General features: G+C 37.2%; 1 protein-coding gene across 1 annotated transcript; it reads left to right on the forward strand.

Moving 5' to 3' along the window:
• Positions 1-229: 229 nt before the first annotated feature.
• Positions 230-2932, forward strand: Timm8a (translocase of inner mitochondrial membrane 8A). The gene is made up of 2 exons (XM_077106850.1): positions 230-445; positions 1923-2932. The coding sequence occupies exons 1-2, from the start codon at positions 317-319 to the stop codon at positions 2082-2084; spliced, it is 291 nt and encodes a 96-aa protein (XP_076962965.1). The 5' UTR covers positions 230-316; the 3' UTR covers positions 2085-2932.
• Positions 2933-22567: the final 19635 nt, after the last annotated feature.

The raw sequence follows: 22567 nt of genomic DNA on the forward strand, positions 1-22567 counted from the left end.
CCCTCCCCCCAACCCCCACTCCCTAGACTCTTTTCCCTTTGGAGTAACGTCCTGACAGCGCCTCGGCGCTCGTGGGTCAGGCTAGGCGCCCCCCGGGAGTTGTGGCTGGGAGGGACCCAGCAGGCGGGGAGAGCGGAGCACAAGCGCTGGGCACAAGAGGCGACAGGGCGGGCTCCAGAGCCAGCCTCGCGCCGACGCAGTGCACTCACGGGGCGGTCCCCAAGGCGGCGGGTTGTGGTTCCGGTTCCGTTGCTGAGACACGTGAAGGTCGGTGAGTTGGTGTGGAGTCCGTCTCCGCTCGCGTGGTCGCGCTGGGATGGATTCTTCCTCGTCCTCCGCGGCGGGTTTGGGCGCAGTGGACCCACAGTTGCAGCATTTCATCGAGGTGGAAACTCAGAAGCAGCGCTTTCAGCAGCTGGTGCACCAGATGACTGAACTTTGTTGGGTGAGGATCCTGGGGCTGGGATATGGACACTGCACCCACTTTCCCTCTGCCCTTGTCCCATAGGACTTGCTACTTAGTCGGGGAGAGGGTAGACCCGGTAGCGCTACCCCTCAGAGCCGGAAGAGAGAGGGGTGACTCCACTTCTCAGTGGACAGGCACTCCCTGGACCTTGGCTTTGTTGGTGCAGTGGACTGGGGAATCACAGACTTACTCTGGTATCCCACCCAATACTTTGATGCACTTGAGGTTGCAGCTACCTAGTACTGATCACCAAAACCGGGCAGAGCCTCCAGTACAGGAATTTTATTTTGGAGAGCCTGAATCCTGGGGAGTCCATGAATCTGATATTCTTGTATTCCTTGTGATTTAACTTGATTACCCAATTGTTCTAACCCTTCCTGGTGAAAAATGAGTGTCTCTAGCCCGCTGACTATAAAAGTGGCGTAATCTCTTCCAACATACACATTTATTTGCCTTCTTTTGGGGTTGTTGTGTAATACCAAGCCGTTTCGGGTCTGAAGGTTGAGGAATTTGGTCTGCCCTGTGAGGGGACTTTGGCAAAAGGGTGGAAGGCATTTAAAGCTTGAGATCAAAGTGTTCTGGTTGCCAAGGATAGCATACTGCCCTCCCTCCACACACAAACTCACAGAATTTAGAGGCCAAGGATAATATTTAGTGAAATTGGAGGGCCTAAAGCTTGTGTATGTAGAAGAGAATCGTGAATAACATTCATTTGAATCCCTTTGAATTATATACAATCATCAGTTTCTACAGTTCCTTTCCCATAAACTTAAGGTAGTGCTGGACTATGATCCTTATCAAATGCTTAACTTATTCTGGTCTGCCTTGGACCAGAGTACTTTGATTCTTTCTTTAAAAAATGATTCATTACATTTGGGCCAGGAGTGGGTGTGGTTAAGGACTCCTTTAAGAATCTGTAAGCTATGGACCTTTCAAGAAGATTTATAATTTTTCATTCCTTGTGACAGGATTCAAGAACCTCTGGCTTAAGTAGACAGGGTTATACATTCTCAGTTCCTAAATTTTCTTTTGACAGGTGTTAGGGTACCTTATTCATCCTTTAATCCTTTATTCTCCAATTAATTTAATAGCATTCAATGCAGATAGTATTAGTTACAAGCAAATTCAGCAAAATATTACTTCATTCATATTTTGTTAATTTTCTTGCCCTGTGATATCTCAGCTCCACCATTTTCTGGCCTTTTAATTTTGGGTAAAGGATTTCTGTACTGCAGTTTCTCTCTTTGTAGAAGGAAGTTTAATAATAGCGTCTATTCCATAGGGTTATTTTGAGAATTTAATGTAAGTCTGTAAAATGTAAATTGCCAAATTAGAAATATTAACATATTAGATATTTTTTTTTAGGTGAAGTTTTTCCTCTAAGCAGTGAAGTTACCCCTACCCCTCTTTTTTTCCTTAAAGTTCCCTTTGTGATTCTCTGTCTTATCCTGAGCAGGAGAAGTGCATGGACAAGCCTGGGCCAAAGTTGGACAGTCGGGCTGAGGCCTGTTTTGTGAACTGCGTTGAGCGATTCATTGATACAAGCCAATTCATCTTGAATCGACTGGAACAGACCCAGAAATCCAAGCCAGTCTTCTCAGAAAGCCTTTCTGACTGATCTCAGCATTACCTTTTTGGAAAAAGAAGGTAGTTCAAGAAAAGGAACAGCTGTTGAAGGGATGGTTGAAGAAATGGCTATGGGGAATTGACTGGCTCCCACATTTTGTCCCACTTGGACATCTTGTCATCTAATAATGAACAAAGACCAATTTTCTGGTGTGGGGTTTGAGGGTCATCTATGTACTTGGTTATGTTTTTTAATGCTAATCTTGTGAAAATAATTGACAGATGGAAAATTATTATATGCATATTACTGTATGCGGGACTGTGCTTTTCTCAAGGTCCCCTTAACTGCTTCCTATGATTTTGATAGTGGAACTGCTTTCTATAATTTGATGGTGGGACCACACAGGTAAAATCTCTTTTTTGTGTGACTTCATTTCACATTTTGGGGGAGATATTTCATAAAGGCAGTAGTGGGAGAATAATAATTTGGCACTTAACTCTGGGTCGTCTTATCTAATATTTGACTATCAGTGCTGGGGAAAAACCCTGTGGAGTGTTTATTACTCTTCAGCTTTCTAGGTTGTCTCCCTTCCCTATGATTATTTAAATATATCTAAAGTATGGTCTCAAGGTAGACCAGGCAATCTAAGGATCTAAAGACCTTTAATTATAAAGGAATCTAACCAATGAACATAATTCTCATTACTAGATAGCATAGAAAGAGGTTAAGTTACCCTGTATATCAGGGTAAAAAAATTGCCTAAAGAATTATAAAGATTTAGGCTAGTCAAAAACTAACAGCAGTTTCAGGTAGAGGTGCATGCCTGATGTTAATCATTATAGGTTCAATTGACTGCATTCTTTTGATCACTGAAATAAAAGCTTCTACTCTGTGATTAAGAGGCTTTCTATTCTGGTTTTTATCTGTAACTCATAGAAATTTAGTGTGGGCTCATTCCAAGCCTGAAATGTAGTCAGTGTATATTCTAGAGGCCCCTGAACTTTTTGTCAGAAGAGAGCCTTGAGATGAAATGAGAGGAAGGGATTCTGTGCTGTCAATTAGGTTCCTAAATACAATAGAAGAGCTTACATTGACTGAATTCACCTTTTGTTTCACATCCTAGTAGGCTGGAGTATAGACCTAAAGTGGAACTACTTGCTGGGAGCCTCTAAGGTAAATCCATGGGCAGATACACATTTCCAGAAGCTTCAGGTTCCTGTTTAGCTTTTCCCATACAGATATTATAAGGGTTTTTTTTTTTTTTTACAAATCAAGATGGAAACACGATTCAACAAACTTTTAAGTGCTTCCTCCATGCCAGTCACTGCTTTCAGTGACAGGATTCAGCAGTGCATAAAACAGTCCATATCCTTGAAGAGCTATGGAAGACAGAATACATGCATGAATGTAAATGTAATGAGCACCATGGAGAAAAAAAACACTAAGGGTTTCAGAGAATGTTTGAAGGGCATCATTATTTTATGGAAAATGGTCAGAGGTCTCCTTGGAAAGGTGGCATTTCAGGAGAGTCCTGAAAGAACTAAGAGACCAAGCATTGTGGGTATCTGAGAGAACATTTCAGGCAGAGGTAACAGCAAGTCCACAGGCCCAAAGATCAGAGCTGTATGGCATGAGGCCATTTACAAGAACAATCAAAAGGTCAATAGGACTAGAGTAAAGTAAGGAGAAAGGTAAAAAGTTTGGAGAAAAAATAATGAGATGGTTTGGGACTGGATGAGTAGTATGTATTGATCATGTAGGGCCTTGGAGGTCATTGTAAGTACTTTGGGCTTTACTAGGCAAGATAGCCATTTGAGGGATTTTAGCAGATGAGTGATGTAGTATAATATAAATTTTTAAGATGGTCTGGCTACTGTTTGGAGAGCATGGACATTGTGAAGTAGTAGTATTAATAAGAATAATAACATTTCAAAGTGCAGGAGAAATCAAGCATTTAGAATAGGTGTCTCACATATACTTTGTATCTGTATGCCATGTCGATTTTTCCCCCCTGCAATTCTAATGTGTTCATATAAAACCTCAAGTGATATAGGGGGTTCTTTAGTCTTTTCCTTATTCTTCCTTATTAATATATTATTTATTTTATTATATCATTATTCTTTTTTATTCTTCATTTAGTATTAAAGTATTCTAATTACATGTATACACAAACTTAAAATGTGTTTACATTATTATTGCTTGCTCAGCTAATATAATGCAAAAGAAGTTTTGGTTGATTCATGCAACATATGTGAGCACCAAGTTTGTGTTCATTACTAGGCACAAGACAATGAGGAAGAAAAGGTATAACATTTGCCCCCTGTCCTCAAGGACATTAATATATGAAAGCAACAACTTGGGCTTTTGTTTGTTTTGTGAATGTCAGAAACTCATTTTCAGAATCTTGATAGAAAGATGGTATTGTCAGCTCTGATAGTCAAAGCTTTCATTTCACATATTCAAGGTAGAAAATTTAACAATAATAAAACAAAAAGATTGGGTTAACAGACCCTTCTTCTGAAACAAAATCTTACTTAGAATCCTAATATAGAAAATAGAAAAGCCAAGCTGCTCTGGTAGGAGGGTATCTATCTGGAAGCCTGCTTGCTTTTGTCTCCTCATCTATCTGTGCCCCTAGTAGTGCCTAATGTACTGTATTCAAGCCTCTAGGGATGTATCAAACATACTGTGAAAACTGAAACTTGTCTATTTCTAAAATCCATGAACATTAAGGATAACAGATTCAAGGAAATCAGGCCAGAACTTCATATTTATTATTGATAACAAATCTCCGTAAGGAGTTTGAATTCTATAAAATATAACAACTCAATAAACCCCATATAAAATAGCTTTTACATGGAACAATGAAAAGCAATGTTCCTTTCATTTTAAAAATCAATTTTCTCTCATATTAATGCTGTAAAAAATCTTAGTCTAGGGAGTTTAATTCCAAAGATCACCCAATAGCATACTTGTCTTAAAACTTCATAGTCTCCTTCAGCCTTCTTTATTTATTTAATTTATTTCAGTGCTGAGAATCAAGCCCAGAGCCTCACACATGCTAGCCAAGTGCCCCACCACTGAACTACATCCCTAGCTTAGCATTATTTTTGTTGGCATATTCTGTAAAGAAAGGTATCTGGCATCCTGAATCTGAATTCAGAATCACAAGATACATTTAAGTTATTGTTCAGACTCGATGATCTCAAGTGTTATGTTTTGGATATGGTTTGAATGTGCTCCCAAGGGTTCATTGTGTTGAAAACTTGGTCCCCACTGTGGTAATTATGGGAAGTGGCGTGGCCTAGTGGAAAGTCCTTAGGTCATTGTGGTGGGAGCTGACCTTGGAAGGGATCAAGGTAGCTTTTGTGGAACCCCTGAGTTCTCACAAAGTGAGTTGTTTTAAGAGCAAACCTGACCCATGAATTTTTCTTTGGCTTCCTATTTGGTGTTTTGATCTCTTTCTACCACCCATGGTATCACCAGTGTCATCTGCCATGAGGTCACAGAGTTAAGGGGGACCCTTGCCAGAGCCAGCACTGTACAGTTTGGGCTCTCAGCTTCCGAATCTGTGACCTAAATCTTTTTTCGGTATAAAGTTAGATTGCCTCAGGTATTTCATTATAACAAAAAAAAAAAAAAAAAGCCCCACAAACTAATACAAGTCAAAAGGCAACAGGTGTGGACTAAAAGGGATAATTTGAAAGGCATGGAGAAAAAAAGGCCAAGAACCATGATCAGGAAACCACACATGGTATTAAAATTGAGGCTGCATGCTGCTCTTGACCAGGATGGCAAGCAGGCCATGGTAACACCAAGGAAGGGACAACTTGGAACTTGATACAGAGCTATTGGAAATAACCAAAGCAGTTTTCAAACAGTTAAATTTTTGTGTGTGTGGTGCTGGGGATCAAACCCAAGGCCTCATGTATGCTAGGCAAGTGCTCTATCATTGAGCCACATCCACAGCCCTATATAGTTTATTTGAATGTCTACATAGGTCATAAAACAAATCAAGAATATCCAGTTCAGTGCAGAGTTTGTGATTGGCTTCTGTAAAAACAGTTGGCATCAAGGTAGTGCTTGAACCTTTGACACCTAACAAAGAAAGTGAACCAAGAGAAGTGTAGATAAGAATATTCACTGGGAGGTTACTCTGACCATTGTAAAGTCTCACTCTGAAGATAAGCAAGGTGGAATTGACCACTACACACAGAATCATATAGATAAATCCTGCAATAAAAGTATCAAATTGTTCTTTAATGCTTATATAAGAAAAGCTACAGCAATTTGACAAACTATTATGTTCCTTAATATCATTGAGTGAGTAGCATTTGAGCCATTGGCCATTTATTGTATGAACTAATAAAAATTGTATATCTAAAGCTATATATATATTGCAAATATCACTCCTAAAAAGGCAAAACCTATACAATGCTACACAGAAATACAAAGAAGAGACAGGATATGGCAAAGCAGGATTCAGATGTACTAATTAGGTACTCTGGGTGAACAAAAAAGACTATAAAATGAAAAAGAATATAAAATGAAATAACATGTAAAGCACTTGGAATCTTGAGCATTATCAGCATTATAGTGACAAGGTATGTATATTATCTGGTAAGTAGTTCCATACACTGTTACATGGTTTTTATGGATCATCAAATTAAAAGTTCTTTGAGAGGAGCTATTGTTACCATGCCTATTTCATAGGTGGAAAATCTGAGACGGGGAAATTAACTTATTCAAGACCATACTACAGCTAATAAGTTTTAGGGATGGAATTGGAACACAGTTTGTCTCCAGACCTTGTGGTCTGAACTATTATACCAAACTGCCTCCTAATGTACTTTAAAATAGAAATAAATGTTTCTCTAAAAGACTGAGCCAAAATGTTTAGAACATGTCAATATAGATATAGTGTGGTACATGTTGAGCATCCCTAATTTGAAAATCCAATAATCTGAAATGTTTCATAATCAAACTTTCTGAGCTTCATGTCAGCACTCCAAAAATCTTCAGATTTAGGAGTTTTGGATTTCAGACTGGGAATACTTATATAGTCCATGCAAGTATTCCAAAGTCTGAAAAACTTTGAAATCTGAAACACTTCTGGTTCCAAGTATTTGGGATAAGGGATACAAAACTTGTATATGGGAAAGACCACACATTTTAGAGTGAGGCAGAACTGGGTTCAAATCGTGATAACACTTCTGTGACCTTAAAAAAGCTACATAACCTCTTTGATCAGTTTATCTGTAAAATTGAGATGGTGATATAAAATGAAATAACATGTAAAGCACTTGGAATGCTGTGGATGCTTTGATGGTAGCTATTTATTATTATCTGGAACTGAGCATCTTTGATAACCCTAACAGGGACATTATCTTTAAAAAAAACTTACCTCAAGTTGGTCAAGTGATGAAGTAGCAGAACCGGTATATTATATTTTTAAAAAAATGAGTTTTATCATGCGATCAGTGGAAGTTCTTGGAGGATTTTTTTTTTTTTTTTTTTGGTGGTGGTGGTGCTGGGGATGGTACTCAGGGTCACAAGTATGCTAAGTAAGCAATCTACCATTGAGCAATAGCCTCAGCCCTGCTGGAGGATTTTAAACAGTGAAGTAATATAATGATATATGCACTTCTGAATAACAAACTACTCCATGTTTTAAAACTTCCAAACAATAAAGACTCACTTTAAAAATGAAAATATTCCCCTTATTTTCATCTGTACATTTAGAAAGATCATTTTAGCAGCTATATAACAATTGGAATAGGACACAGAGAACAGTTAATAAGAATATTTCACTAATTCAGGGAAAAGACTATGAGAATTTAGAGTAAGGGTGAAAAGAAAAGGACATATTAGGAATATGGGAGAACTGAGAAATCAGGAGTAAGGTTGAAAGTGAGAAGAACATATGATAGGAAAGGAGGTGAGATATAGAAAAATGTGCCATTGAGAATATACCTTGGAGTTCAAAGGCAGCAAAAGTGACTGGAAAGAAGATAACAGAACTGAATATTTGAAAGGGCTATGGAAAGGAAGTTATACAGATGGCTATCCCCAGTTCCATAGCTCAAGTGTCTGGATAAACCTTGGAATTATTTCCCCCTCCAATTTAAGAAACATAAGCATACTCCTAGATTCAGAAATGTGTATAAGATTATACACAAATACAATATCTTATAAACTGTTGACAGGAAATTTTAAAAAGCAAGCCAAGAAAGAAATAGGTAAAATATCATTTGACTTTCAACACTACTCTGATAAGGAAAAGAGGAAGTAGTAGAAAGTAAAAGAAGGAAACAGTGGTAAGTCAGGGACTCAGCAGTATTTGTTAGGCTATACTTAAGCCATGTAAATATTTTTTTAAGGTTTAAACCATTTGCTACATAATATGACTGACTTGATTTACTAACCCAGTGTTGTTCAAATTTAATACACTTAAGACATTGTTAGAAATACCTTGTTGCTACAAAGTAAACATTATTAGTACTGGCTAGTTCTTTTCTGAACAGCTATCCTTCATTCTTATATAGGAGGATACACCACCAGGTCTAATGAGCTAATCCCCATTTTTTCAAATACTTTTTTTTTCTACCCTCAAGCACATATCTGGGATACTTAATGCTGCCAGTATTTTGGGGTTCTCCCCATTGAATTAACTATTATCCCTTATTTATACCATTCTTCACACTTATGACAAATGCAGAAACACTTAGCATTTTAACTCCACATCTATTTCCCCATAATGAGAATAAATATAAGAAAAAATTGCAAAGGTTATGAAATGTTAAAGGTTTCTAAAAATTCCAATTCACATTCCATTTCTTAATAATGTGGTTATTTCCAAGATCTCCCTATCTCTCTACTCTTGAGTGAGATCAAGCTTTGCCACTTGACAGAAAGCTTAGAAACCATAAAATAAAAGGAATTTTTAGTCCTACATAAATCCTGAACAAAAAATTCCATACACAAAGTTGAGAGAAAAAAAACTGGGAAAATATTTGAAATTTTCTCACATAAGACACATTTCCTTATATAAGGACTCCTACAAATTAATAATAAAAGGTCAATAATTCAATAGAAATATGAGAAAATGATATTATATCCATCAGGGTTCTTCAGTGAAACAGATCCAAGAGGAGATAGATGATAGATAAAAGGAGGTATAATTCAGTCCAAATTTCAAAGGCCTGAGAACTAGAGGAACTGCTGGCATAAGTTCCTGAATCCAAAGACTGGAGCACATGGAGCTCTGATGTTCAAGGACAGGAGAAGATGAATGTCCCAGCTCTAGAAGAGAATTTGCCTTTCCTTTGCCTTTTTGTTCTATCTGGGTCCTCAGTGAATTGAATGATGCCTGCTCACATTGTTGAAGGTGAAGCTGTTTTGTTAGTCTGATTCAATTTTTTTAAATTTTTTTTTATTGTAATTTATTATATATGACAACAGAATGCATTACAATTCATATTATACATATAGAGCCCAATTTTTCATATCTAGTATACAAAGTATATTCAAACCTTTCATGAGTTCATGCATGTACTTAGGGTAATGATGTCCATCTCATTCCACTATCTTTTCTACCCTGATGCCCACTCCCTTACCCTCCCACCTCTGTGCCCTATCTAGAGTTTGTCTATTCCTCCCATGCTCTCCCTTCCAACCCCACTATGAATCAACCTCCTTATATCAGAGAAAACATTCAGCATTTGGTTTTTTCGGGATTGACCAATTTAGCATTATATTCTCCAACTCCATCCATTTACCTGCAAATGACATGATTTTATTCTCTTTTAATGCTGAATAAAATTACATTGTGTATATATACCACATTGTCTTTATCCATTTTCATCTACTGAAGGGCATCTAGGTTGATTCCAGTTTAGCTATTATGAATTGTGCTGCAGTAAACATTGATGTGGCTGTGTCCCTGTAGTATTCTGTTTTTAAGTCCTTTGAGTATAGACCGAGGACTGGTATACCTGGGTCAAGTGGTGGTTCCATTCCCAGTTTTCCAAGGAATCTCCATACTGCTTTCCATATTAGCAGCATCCAGTTTGCAGTCCCACCAGCAATGTATGAGTGTGCCTTTCTCATCACATCCTCACCAACACTTATTGTTTGTATTCTTAATAGCTGCCATTCTGATTGGAGTGAGATGAAATCTTAGAGTAGTTTTGATTTGCATTTCTCTAATTGCTAGAGATGGCAAACATTTTTTCATATATTTGTTGATTGATTGCATATCAGCTTCTGAGAAGTGTCTGTTCAGTTCCTTGGCCTATTTATTGTTTAGGTTATTTGGTTTTTTGGTGTTTAGCTTTTTGAGTTGTTTATATACCCTAGAGATTAGTGTTCTGTTTGATGTGCAAGTGGTAAAAATTTGCTTCCAAGCTGTGGGCTCTCTGTTTACCTCACTGATTGTTTCTTTTGCTGAGAAGAAGCTTTTTAGTTTGAATTCCATCCCATTTATTGATTCTTGATTTTAATTCTTATGCTCTAAGGGTCTTATTAAGGAAGTAGGGGCCTAATCTGATATGATGGAGATTTAGGCCTACTTTTTCTTCTATTAGGCACAGGATCTCTGGTTTAATTCCCAGGTCCTTGATCCACTTTGAGTTTTGTGCATGGGGAGAGAGAGAGGTTTAATTTCATTTTGTTGCTTATGAATTTCAAATTTTCCCAGCACCATTTGTTGAAGAGGCTATCTTTTCTCCAATGTATGTTTTTGGCACCTTTGATAAGATAACTGTAATTATGTGGGATTGTCTCTGTGTCCTCTATTCTGTACCATTGGTCTACCAGTCTATTTTGGTGACAATACTATGCTGTTTTTGTTACTATTGCTCGGTAGTATAGTTTAAGGTCTGGTATAGTGATGTCACCTGCTTCTCTCTTATTGCTAAGGATTGCTTTAGCTATTCTGGGTCTCTTATTTTTTTCAGATGAATTTTATGACTGCTTTTTTAATTTCTATGAGGAATGTCATTGGGATTTTGATTGGAATTACATTCAGTCTGTATAATGCTTTTGGTAGTATGATCATTTTGACAATATTAATTCTGCTTATCCAAGAACAAGGTAGATCTTTCCATCTTCTGAGGTCTTCTTTAAATTCTTTCTTTAGTGTTCTGTAGTTTTTGTTGTAGAAATCTTTCACCTCTTTCATTGATTTCCAAGTATTTTTTTAGGCTATTGTAATTGGGGTAGTTTTCCTCTTTTCACTTTCAGAGGATTTGTCACTGATATACAGAAATGCCTTTGAGTTATGGGTGTTGATTTTGTATCCTGCTACTTTGCTTAATTCGTTTACTAGTTCTAGAAGTTTTCTGGTGGGTCTTCTAGGTATAATAATATCATTGGCAAATAGTGCTAATTTGAGTTCTTCTTTTCCTATACTTATTCCTTTAATTTCTTTCATCTATTTGCTCTAGCTAGTGTTTCAAGAACTATGTTGAACAGAAGTGGTGAGAGAGAGCATCCCTGTCTTGTTCCAGATTTTAGAAGGAATGCCTTCAGTTTTTCTACATTTAGAATGATGTTGATCTGGGGTTTAGCATAGATAGCTTTTACAATGTTAAGATATGTTCCTGTTATCCCTAGTTTCTCTAGTGTTTTGAACATGAAGAGGTGCTGTATTTTGTTGAATGCTTTTGCTGCATCTATTGAGATGATCATATGATTCTTTTCTTTCAGTTATTGATGTGATGAATTACATTTATTGATTTCTGTAAGTTGAACCAACCTTCCATCCCTGGGATGAATCCCACTTGATCATGGTGCACTACCTTTTTGATATGTTTTTGTATTTGATTTTGAAGAATTTTATTGAGGATTTTTGCATGTATGTTCATTATAGATATTGGTCTGAAGTTTTCTTTCTTTGATGTGTCTTTGTCTGCTTTTGGAATCAGGGTGATATTGGTCTCATAGAATGAGTTGGAAATGTTCCCTCTTTTTCTAGTTTATGAAATAATTTGGGGAGTTATGGAATTAGTTCAGCTTTGAAGGTCTTTTAGATCTCACCTGTGTATTCATCTGTTCCTGAGCTTTTGTTGGTTGGTAGGCTTCTGATGTTGTCTTGTATTTCATTGCTTGAAATTGATCTGTTTAACTTGTGTATATCATCCTGATTCAGTTTGGGCAAATCATATGACTCTAGAAATTTTCAGTGCCTTCGATATTTTCTATTTTATAGGAGTACAGATTTTCAAAATAATTTCTAATTATCTTCTGTATTTCTGTAGTGTCTGTTGTGATATTTCCCTTTTTCGTCACGGCTATTAGTAATTTAAGTTTTCTCTCTCCTTCTCTTCGTTAGCATGGCTAAAGTTTTGTCAATTTTTGTTTATTTTTTTCATGGAACCCACTTTTTGTTTTGTCAGTTTTTTTCTTTTGATTTGATGTCATTGATTTCAGCTCTGATTTTAATTATTTCCTGTCTTCTACTGCTTTTGATGTTGATTTGTTCTTCTTTTTGTAGGGCTTTGAGATGCAATGTTAAGTCATTTATTTGTTGACCTTTTCTTCTTTTAATATATGAGCTCAATGCAATGAACTTTCCTCTTAGTACTGCCTTCATAGTGTTCCAGAGATTTCAATATGTTTGTATCCATGTTCTCTTTAGCCTCTTAAGAATTTTTTAATCTCCTCCTTGATGTCTTTTGCAACCCATTGTTCATTCAGTAGCATATTACTTAGTCTCCACATGTTGGTAGCTTCTATTTTTAATTTTCTCATTGATTTCTAATTTCATTCCATTATGACCTGATAGAATGCAGGGTAGTATCTTTTCTTTTTTATATTTGCTAAGAGTTGTTTTGTGGCATAATATATGGTCTATTTTAGAGAAGGATCCATGTGCTGCTGAGAAGAAAGTGTATTTGTTCATTGAAGGATGAAATGTTATATATATATGTCTGTTAAATCTAAGTTATTGATTGTATTATTGAGTTCTATAATTTCTTTATTCAGCTTTTGTTTGGAAGATCTCTCCAGTGGTGAAAGAGGTGTGTTAAAGTCACCAGAATTATTGTGTTGTGGTCTCTTTGACTCTTGAACTTGAGTTTGTTTGATGAACATAGACACTCCATTGTTTGGGGAATATAAATTTATTATTGTCATGTCTTTTTGATGATTGGTTTCCTTAAGCATCATGAAATATCCTTCTTTATCCCGTTTGATTAATTTTGGTTTGAAGTCCATTTGATATGAGGATGGAAATCCCTGCTTGTTTCTGTAGTCCATGTGAGTGGTAAGCTTTTTCCCAACCTTTCACCTTCAGTCTGTGGATGTCTTTTCCTATGAGTCTCTTAGAGGCAGCATATTGTTGGGTCTTTAAAAAAAATCTAATCTGCCAGTCCATGTCTTTTGATTGGTGAGTTTAGGCCATTAGCATTCAGGGTTATTTTTGAGACATGATTGTATTTTTAGCCATTTTTATTTATTTTGGGTATTTAACTTGACTTGGTTTCTCCTTTGATTAGTTTTTCCTTTAGTGTAATACCTTCCTTTGCTGATTTTCATTGTTGTTTTTTTTTTGTTTCCTCCTCATGGAATATTTTGCCAAGGATGTTCTGTAGTACAGGCTTTCTTATTTATTTATTTATTTATTTATTTTTTAGTTTTTGGCGGACACAACATCTTTGTTTGTATGTGGTGCTGAGGATCTAACCTGGGCCACATGCATGCCAGGCAAGCGCTCTACCGCTTGAGCCACATCCCCAGCCCCTGTAGTGCAGGCTTTCTATTTGTAAATTCTTTCAACTTTTGTTTATCATGGAAGGTTTTTATTTCATCGTCATATCTAAAGCTTAATTTTGCTAGATATAGGATTCTTGGTTGGCATCCATTTTCTTTCAGAGCTTGATATATGTTGTTCCTGGGTCTTCTAGCTTTCAGAGTCTGGGCTGGAAAATGTGCATGTAATCTAATTGATTTCCCCCTATATGTAATATGGTTCCTTTCTCTTGTTGCTTTTAAAATTCTCTCCCTATTCTGTTTGGTAGGCATTTTCATTATAATGTGCCTTGGTGTGGATCTGTTGTGATTTTGTACATTTGTTATCCTATAAGCCTCTTGAATTTGGTTTTCCAATTCATTTTTCAAGATGGGAAAATTTTCTGATATTATTTCATTGAATAGTTTGCTCATTCCTTTAGTTTGGGACTCTATGCTTTTCTCTATTCCCGTAACTCTTAAATTTGGTCTTTTCATGCTATCCCATATTTCTTAAATGTTCTGCTCATGGTTTCTTACCATCTTCACTGTGTGATCTACATTCTTTTCAAGATTATATATTTTGTCTTCATTGTTTGAGGTCCTGTTTTCCAAGTGATCTGCTCTGCTTTCTATTGAACTTTTAATTTGGTTTATTGTTTCTTTCATTTCAAGGATTTCTGTTTTTTTTTTTTTTCAGAACCTCTATCTCCTTATTGAGGTAATCTTTTGCTTCCTGTATTTGTTTTCGTAGCTCCTTAATGAAATGATCTTTTGTTGCCTGTATTTGCTCTCTCATATCATCCTTTAATTCACAGAACATTTTAATCATGTATATCCTAAACTCCTTCTCTGTCATTTCTTCTGTTGTGCTGGCCATGAATTCTAATAATGTGGTATCTTGATTTGTTTGGGGCGCTTTCTTCCCCTTGTCTTTTCATATTGCTTTTGTGTCTTCCCTTCTAGCACTGTGAATCCCGGTTTTTACCCTGTAGGCTTACAGTGCTCCTGTAGGGATTCAATACCTCTTCTTTGAAGTGAAGGACAATGTTATCAGATCCCAATATAAACAGTACCCACCCTATAAACAAATGTTTGCTATTAAGATGTTTACAGTTTGGTCACTATGTACAGAAATGGTGAATTCAATTATTATCCATAATGTACTCAGTGGATTTGTAAAAGGGTTTACAGTTTCTTATGGTGGATAAAGAACCGGGCCTGAGGAGTAGGATGATATGCTGAGGAGGTAGAAGGTGAGGATATAGAGTTATTATATCTTACAAAGTGTGAAAGAGAAATTTAAAGAGGAAGATTAGTAGCAGGAGAAGAGAGAGGAAGTAATTTTGGTAGACAAGTAAGTGGGAAGACAGTAGAGTACACAAAGCTAATATATATATATATATATATATATATATATATATATATATATATATAAAATTGGTAGGAAAAAAGGGGAAAAAAAAGGAATTTACAACACAACTGCAATATACCATTCAGACGTCCCAGTCCTCAAAATCCTAATTCATGCAAAGTACTTGGTTTCACATATGTTGGGGATGTGAGGGTGGGAGAATAGAGAGGGAGAGAAAAAAATATCTTATAGGAATAAAAAGGAATTGTTTTGGTTGGAGATCAGTATCTTTCCTGCTTTCCTTCCCATCTAATCATCTGTTGTTAGCTGGTATCTCCACCCTCAGGATGGTGAAGGTAACCAGGGTGGGAGAGTTGGTCCTGGTTGGAGGGCACCTGGAAGTGGGGTGTGGGACCCACCGATGCCTGAAGGGAGACTGCACTCAAAGATCTCTTTTGGGGCCCACTCGTGTGATGTGAACACCTGGTCTTTCTCCTTATCTCGCCTAAAGATTTCCCAGTTCCTGGTCTCTGTGTTAGTCTCTAAACTGTATCACATTCACCCTCTCCCTTACTATTTCCTAATGAGGGACCTTTTTCTGTGGGACTCTTGAGTGTGGTCTTTGGGAATGCTGCACACCTGCCTCACTGAGAGCTTTTTTGTTTTGGGCACTCACTGTGCCTGGTTAGCAGCTGCTGGGGACGGGGGGGAGTTAGAAACTGGGTACCTGGCCAGCTGGAGTACCAAATTGGGAGTTTCCCCACTAAAGATGGTGATAAAGGTGGCCCAAGATGGGGGTGGTTGCTTTCAGTGATGGGGTGTTGGGTCAGGTGGGGGGATCCTGGTGATGGCGTTGGACAATGAGTTTAGAGACTAGCTCTGTGGTGTGCAGTGTGTGGCTGTCAGCTGACTTCAGAGCCTGTGTGAAGTTCTCCAGTACAGGCAGGCTATTCCACATAGGGGACTATCTCCACTGCTGTGGAGTCCCAAGATGGCGGCAACTAGGGGAGCCCCACACTGATAGATGGGAGTCCACATGGGAGTGGCGGCCAGAGTGCCTATGCGTGGGAAATTGCCAGGTGTCCTGCGTGTGAGCGGCGTCTGTGATTTCTGCTTCTGTGGGTGGCCGAAAGTTCTGCGTGGGTGCTGATGCCAATGGTCCTGCTCTGGTACCCAGTAGTCTTGCATGGGCAAATAGTTGGGAGACCTACCCTGACACTGAGGCCTGGACTTCTGGAAGGGCACAATGGCCATGATTCCTGTGTGGGAGCAAGAATATTGCTCAGAGAGAAGAAGTATTCTCACTGCTTGAGTCCCAGGCCATAAAATGCTGCCTCTCTCTGGCCCACAATCTTGGATCCTTCCAGGAGTCTATTCTGATTCAAATGTTAATCTCTTCTGGAAACATCCTCACAGACACAAGAAGAAATGTTTTACCAGCTATTTGGTATCCTTTAATCCAGTCAAGTTGACATAAAATTAACCATATCAGATACGAGAGTTCAAAAGCATGGAAATACAAATGCTTCTTGAACATGTGAAAAGATGTTCATATTCAAGAGAAATTTTAGAAAGCTAAACTAAGATTACACTATTAGGTTGTCAAAAATGTGACAACTTTGTATGTGCATATAAGGAAATGCGTACTCGCTTATATTACTGATGGGAGTGTAAATTAGTACTATCTCCTGGGACAGAAGTTTAGGAATGTCTGTGAAATTATAAATGTAAAAACCTTCCATTCCAGAAAACCAACTTCTAGAAATTCATCCTATGCATATACTCACACGTGTAAAATGAAATATACATGTGTTTGTAATCAAAAGGAATTGAAAAGAAACCAAAATGTCTCTGTTATTGTTTGGATAAAAGTTGTTCCTCCAAAGCTCCTGTGTTAACAATCAGAGGTGAAATAATTATATTATGAGAGCTGTAATCTAATCCATGTATAATCCCTTTGATGGATTAGTATTTGAATGTTTTTAACTGGGTTCTAACTGTAGCTAGGTGGGACATGGCTTGAGGAAGTGGGTCATTGCGGGAGGCATGCCTTGGGAATTGTATATTTTGTCCCTGGCTCCTTCCACGTTCTTTCTGCTTCCTGGTTGCCATGAACCTGAGTAACTTTCCTCCATCACACCATTCTGCTATGATGTTCTGCCTCACCTCAGGCCCATAGCAATGGACTCAGAATGGACTGAACCTATAAAACTATGAGTCCAAAATAAACTTTTCCTCCTCTGTGTTGTTCTTGTCAGATATTTTTGTCACAGCACTGAGAAAATAACAGTTCCTCAATATGGTATTAGATAAATAATCTTACAATGAAATACTATGCAACAGTAAAAAAAGAATGAGGATCCTCCTTATGTACTAATATAGAATGAGCTTCAAGACATATTATTAAATTAAAGCAAGGTTCAAGACACAATATGGGAAGGATTCAAGATGGCAGAATAGAGGAGGTTGCTTTCCTGGCTGCTCTATGGCGTGAAACCAAGAAAGCAGACAGGCGACTTCTCTGCAAGTTAGGAGAACCAAAGGGAGGGCAGCTTTACTAGAATTTAGAGCTGGACATTCAAAGCAGATTGGGGACTCAAGAGGTTGCATATAATAAGGAAGAAATCCCCAGTGGCACAGCCATTGCTGGATTCAGGCCAGAGTGGTGCCTCCATGAGCAAAGTAGAGGTATAAGGGAATTAAAGGAACCCATATATTTAGGAGGCCCAAGGCATGTCTGGGTACAGAGCATTTAGAGATCAAGGACATTGCCCAACAAACCTGAAAGGTATGCTACACAATATTCTTGTGCAGGAAAGAAATCACCATTTTTCCAGGCAGTGTGCAGAGGACAAAGGAAGAAACTATTTTGCATCTGCAATGCGGAGGGCCAGCAGCTGAGGGGGCCAATTCCTGGCAAACACAAGTTTGGCCCCAAAACACAAGCCCATTAACACACACTGTATGACATGGAGTTAAGTGACCAGATGAAAATCAAATGTGGAGAGAGATTTACACAGGGGACAACTGGTAATGGAGACCCACCCAGCTCTACTACTCCCCCTCCAATCTGAGTGCTTGCAGGATGAGCTGGGAGAGAATCTCTGGCAACTCAGAAGGGTGGGACCAGAGAAATTGGAGACTGAACCCAAGACCAGAAAACATGGGTTTCACAGGTGACATAGGGGACTAAGAATTGGCTTGCCTACCACACAAGTGGAACCCAGGGGAGATCCCTGGGGTGCAGTTTTCCAGCGTGAACCAGCAAGTACTGGGCCATGGAGGTTTGCTGATTTAAAATCTCCAGATTAATTGGCATTCATCAAAGAGCCTGGAGCCCACCTAAGCTTAAACCCTGCCTCCAGGAATTCCATTTATGGGATTTCCTCTCTCCAGTAATCCAGAGGTGGAGCATCACACTCCAGAAGACACCACCTAAAACTGTTAAGAAGAGAAGCTGAGAATAATTTCAACTCCATCATAGTCTTTAAATTTTCATCAAGACTTTTTCTTTCTCTTTTTAATTCTTTTCTCTGTTCAATTGTGACCTTAATGGTACATGGGCAATTACATATATTCATTATTGTTTTTTCTCATTTCTAGCACTTTTGACACAAGTTATTTTTCATGGATTAGTTTTTTTGAGGACTAGGATGTTTGATTAGTATATTTTAGTTGTGTTTTGTATTCTTTTATTTTTATTTTTAATTTTTTCAAAAATTTTTACTTTATATATATTTTTCTCTTACCTGTTTCCTTTGATTCTTTCTCTCTTCAGCTAACATCAAATCTATTGTGCTCTCTTTCACTCTTCCTTTAATCTTTTACTTCTGTTTCTTTCCTCCTCCCTCATAATCATTGAATTCTATATCACATCTGTTCACTTACAATCCCCCATTTGAAAATGTAAACCCTTCTGCAAACATGCTGTTTTTATTGTAGGAAAAAACTGATTGTATCGTTACTGTTTAGTGTGATAATTAACATGTAGACATCATAGTGGGGACTATTTGATTTAATACTGTATACTATTTACATTGGTTGTTATTATTACTTGTCTCCCTAAACAGTGAGGTACTGGAAACCTTCAGGGGTACTGTAAGTCCACAGGGTGGAAACTAGATCCATAATTAGATCCATACTGTTAGATGGGTAAATAGAAAAAACAACATGAAAAAGCAATGAAACAAATTGCCCTCTAATAAGAGAATCCATTGACACCACAGTGGAAGAAATATCAGAGAAGGAGTTTAGAGTGTACATAGTTAAAATTATCTGTGAAGTAAAGGACAACATAAGAAATGAAATCAGAGAGAAAATACAAGAAGTGAAAGATCATTTCAACAAAGGGGCAGAGATTCTGAAAAAAGAAAAGCAGAAATTCTCAAAATGAAGGAAACAATAAACCAAATTAAAAATTTAGTTGAGCGGCTGCCATTGTGGCTCAGTGGTAGAGAATTTACTTGGCATATTCGAGGCCATGGGTTCAATTCTTAGCACCAAGTATAAATGAATAAAATGAAAGTCTATCAACAACTAAAAATTATTTTTAAAAATTCAATTAAAAGCATCACCAACAGAATATATCACTTGGAAGACAGAGTTTAAGGCAATGAAGACAAAATATATAATCTTGAAAACAAAGTTAACCATGAGAAAAGATGTTAAGAGACCAGGAACAGAAATTCCAATAAATATGGGTTAATGTGAAAAGACCAAATTTAAGATTTATTGAGATAGATGAAGGCTCAGAGATACAAATGAAAGGAATTCACAATCTTTTCAATGAGATAACAACAGAAAATTTCCCAAACCTAAATTATGAAATTGAAAATCAAATACAGGAGTCCTATAGGACCCCAAATATACAAAATTACAAAAGACCCACATCAAGGCACATTACTATGAAAATGCCTAATATACAGAATAAGGATAGAATTTTAAAGGCTGCCAGAGAAAAAGAACAGGTCACGGGGCTGGGGATGTTGCTCAAGCAGTAACGTGCTCACCTAGCATGCACGGGGCGCTGGGTTCAATCCTCAGCACCACATAAAAATAAAGATGTTGTGTCCACTGAAAACTAAAAAATAAATATTAAAAAAATTATCTCTCTCTCTCTCTCTCTCTCTCTCTCTCTCAAAAAAAAAAAAAAAAAACAGGTCACATTTAGAGGAAAGCCAATTTGTATCTCAGATGATCTCTCAACCCACACACTCAAAGCTAGGAGGTCTTTGAATAATATGTACCAAGCTCTGAAAGAAAATGGATGCCTGCCAAGAATGCTAACCCAGTAAAATTAAGCTTCAGAATTGATGACAAAATAAAAACCTCCATGATGAGAAAAAAAAAGTTAAAAGAATTCACAACTAGAAAGCCTGGAGTACAAAACATACTTAATAAATATTTCATTAAGAAGAAATGAAAAATAAAAGTGAAAACCAGCAAAGATAGGAACTACACTAAAAGAAAACTGGCTCAATGGAGAAACATATTCAAATTTAAAACTAGAAATAAATTAAAATGACAAGACATAAAAATAATTTCTCAATTAATAACATTGACTGTAAATAGCCTAAACCCATCATTCAAAAGACATAGACTGGCATATTGAATTTTTTTAAAAAAGGACCCAACAATATGCTGCCTCAACAGACTCACCTCATAGGCAAAGACATCCACAGACTGAAGGTAAAAGGATGGGAAAAAACACATCATTCACAAGGATTTTGTAAACAAGCAGGGATTTCTATCCTATCAGATAAAGTGGACTTCAAGTCAAAGTTAATCAAAGGGACAAAGAAGGACATTTCATACTGCTTAAGGGAATTACACATCAACAAGATCTAACAATTGTAAATATTTATGCCTCAAACAGTGGAGCACCTACATACATCAAACAAACATTTCACAATTTCAAGAAGCAAATAGAGCACAGCACAATAATACTAGGTTACTTTAACAAACCTCTCTCACCACTGGATAGATCATTCAAACAAAAATTAAATAAAGAAACTATAGAACTAAAAAATACAATTAATAATTTAGAATTAACAGACATAAATGGACTATTTCATCCATTGAATACACTTTCTTCTCAGCAGCACATGGATCCTTCACTAAAACTGACCATATCTCAGGCCACAAAGCAACATTAGTAAATATAAAAAATTAGAGAAAATACGTTGCAGCCTATAAGATCATTATGGAATGAAATTAAAAATCAATGATAAAATAAAAAGTAGAACCTACTCTAACACCTGGAGGCTAAATAACATGATATTGAATGATGAATGGATAGCAGGAAAAATCAGGGATGAAATAAAAAATACTTAAGAGGTAAATGAGAATAGTGATACAATATATCAATATCTCTGGGACACTATGTAGGGCAGTGCTATGAGGAAAATTTGTTGTATTGAGCTCATTCACTAGAATAGAAAGTCTGGCATGGATTCAAACTCAAAAGCTTCTTCTTAGTAAAATAAACAATCAGTGAAGTGAGTAGAGAGCCTACAGAAAGGGAGCAAATTTTTACCACACACACATCAGATAGAGCACTAATCTCGAAGATATATAAAGAACTCAAAAATCTTAACACCAAAAAACAAATACCCAATCAATAAATGAGCCTAGAAACTGAATAGACACTTCTCAGAGATGATCTATAATCAACCAACAAATATATGAAAAAATGTTCAACATCTCTAGTAATTAGAGAAATGCAAATCGAAACTCCTCTAAGATTTCATCTCTCTCCAGTCAGAATGGCAGCTATTAAGAATATAAACAACAATAGTGTTGGAGAGGGTGTGGGGGAAAGGGCACACCCTTACATTGCTGGTGGGACTGCAAATTGGTGCAACCAATCTGGAAATCAGTAAGGAGATTCCTTGGAAAACTGGGAATAGAACCACCTTTTGACCCAGGTATCCCACTCCTCAGTTTATGCCCAAAGGACTTTAAAACAGCATACTACAGGGACATGGCCACATCAATGTTTATAGCAGTACGATTCTCAATAGCCACAATTTAGTGGCTCCAACTTAGATACCCTGCTGTAGATAAATGGATAAAGAAAATGTGGTATATATACACAATGGAATATTATTGTTAAAAGAGAATAAAATCATGGCATTTGCAAGTAAATGAATGGAGTTGGAGAATATAATGTTAAGTGAAGTAAGCCAATCCCTAAAAACCAAATGCTGAATGTCTTCTCTGATATAAGGATGCTGATTCATAATGGGGATGGTGTGGGGGTGCACAGGAGGAATAGAGGAACTTTAGATAGGGCAAAGTGGAGGGAGGGGAAAGGAGGGGGCCTGGGAGTAGGAAAGATGGTGGAATGAGATGGACATCAGTACCTTAAGTACATGTATGAAAACACGAATGGTGTGACTCTACTTTGTGTACAGACACATGAAAACTTGTGCTCTGTGTAACATGAATT

The sequence above is a fragment of the Callospermophilus lateralis genome, chromosome X, assembly GCF_048772815.1.
Source record: "Callospermophilus lateralis isolate mCalLat2 chromosome X, mCalLat2.hap1, whole genome shotgun sequence".
NCBI classification, from domain to species: Eukaryota; Metazoa; Chordata; class Mammalia; order Rodentia; family Sciuridae; genus Callospermophilus; species Callospermophilus lateralis.

What these genes read in the sequence shown, in the direction of transcription:
- Timm8a (XM_077106850.1), top strand. Translation starts at nt 317, where the DNA reads ATGGATTCTTCCTCGTCCTCCGCGGCGGGTTTGGGCGCAGTGGACCCA. An exon ending in AGATGACTGAACTTTGTTGG is followed by an intron (nt 446 to 1,922) that starts GTGAGGATCCTG and finishes TATCCTGAGCAG; the next exon opens with GAGAAGTGCATGGACAAGCC.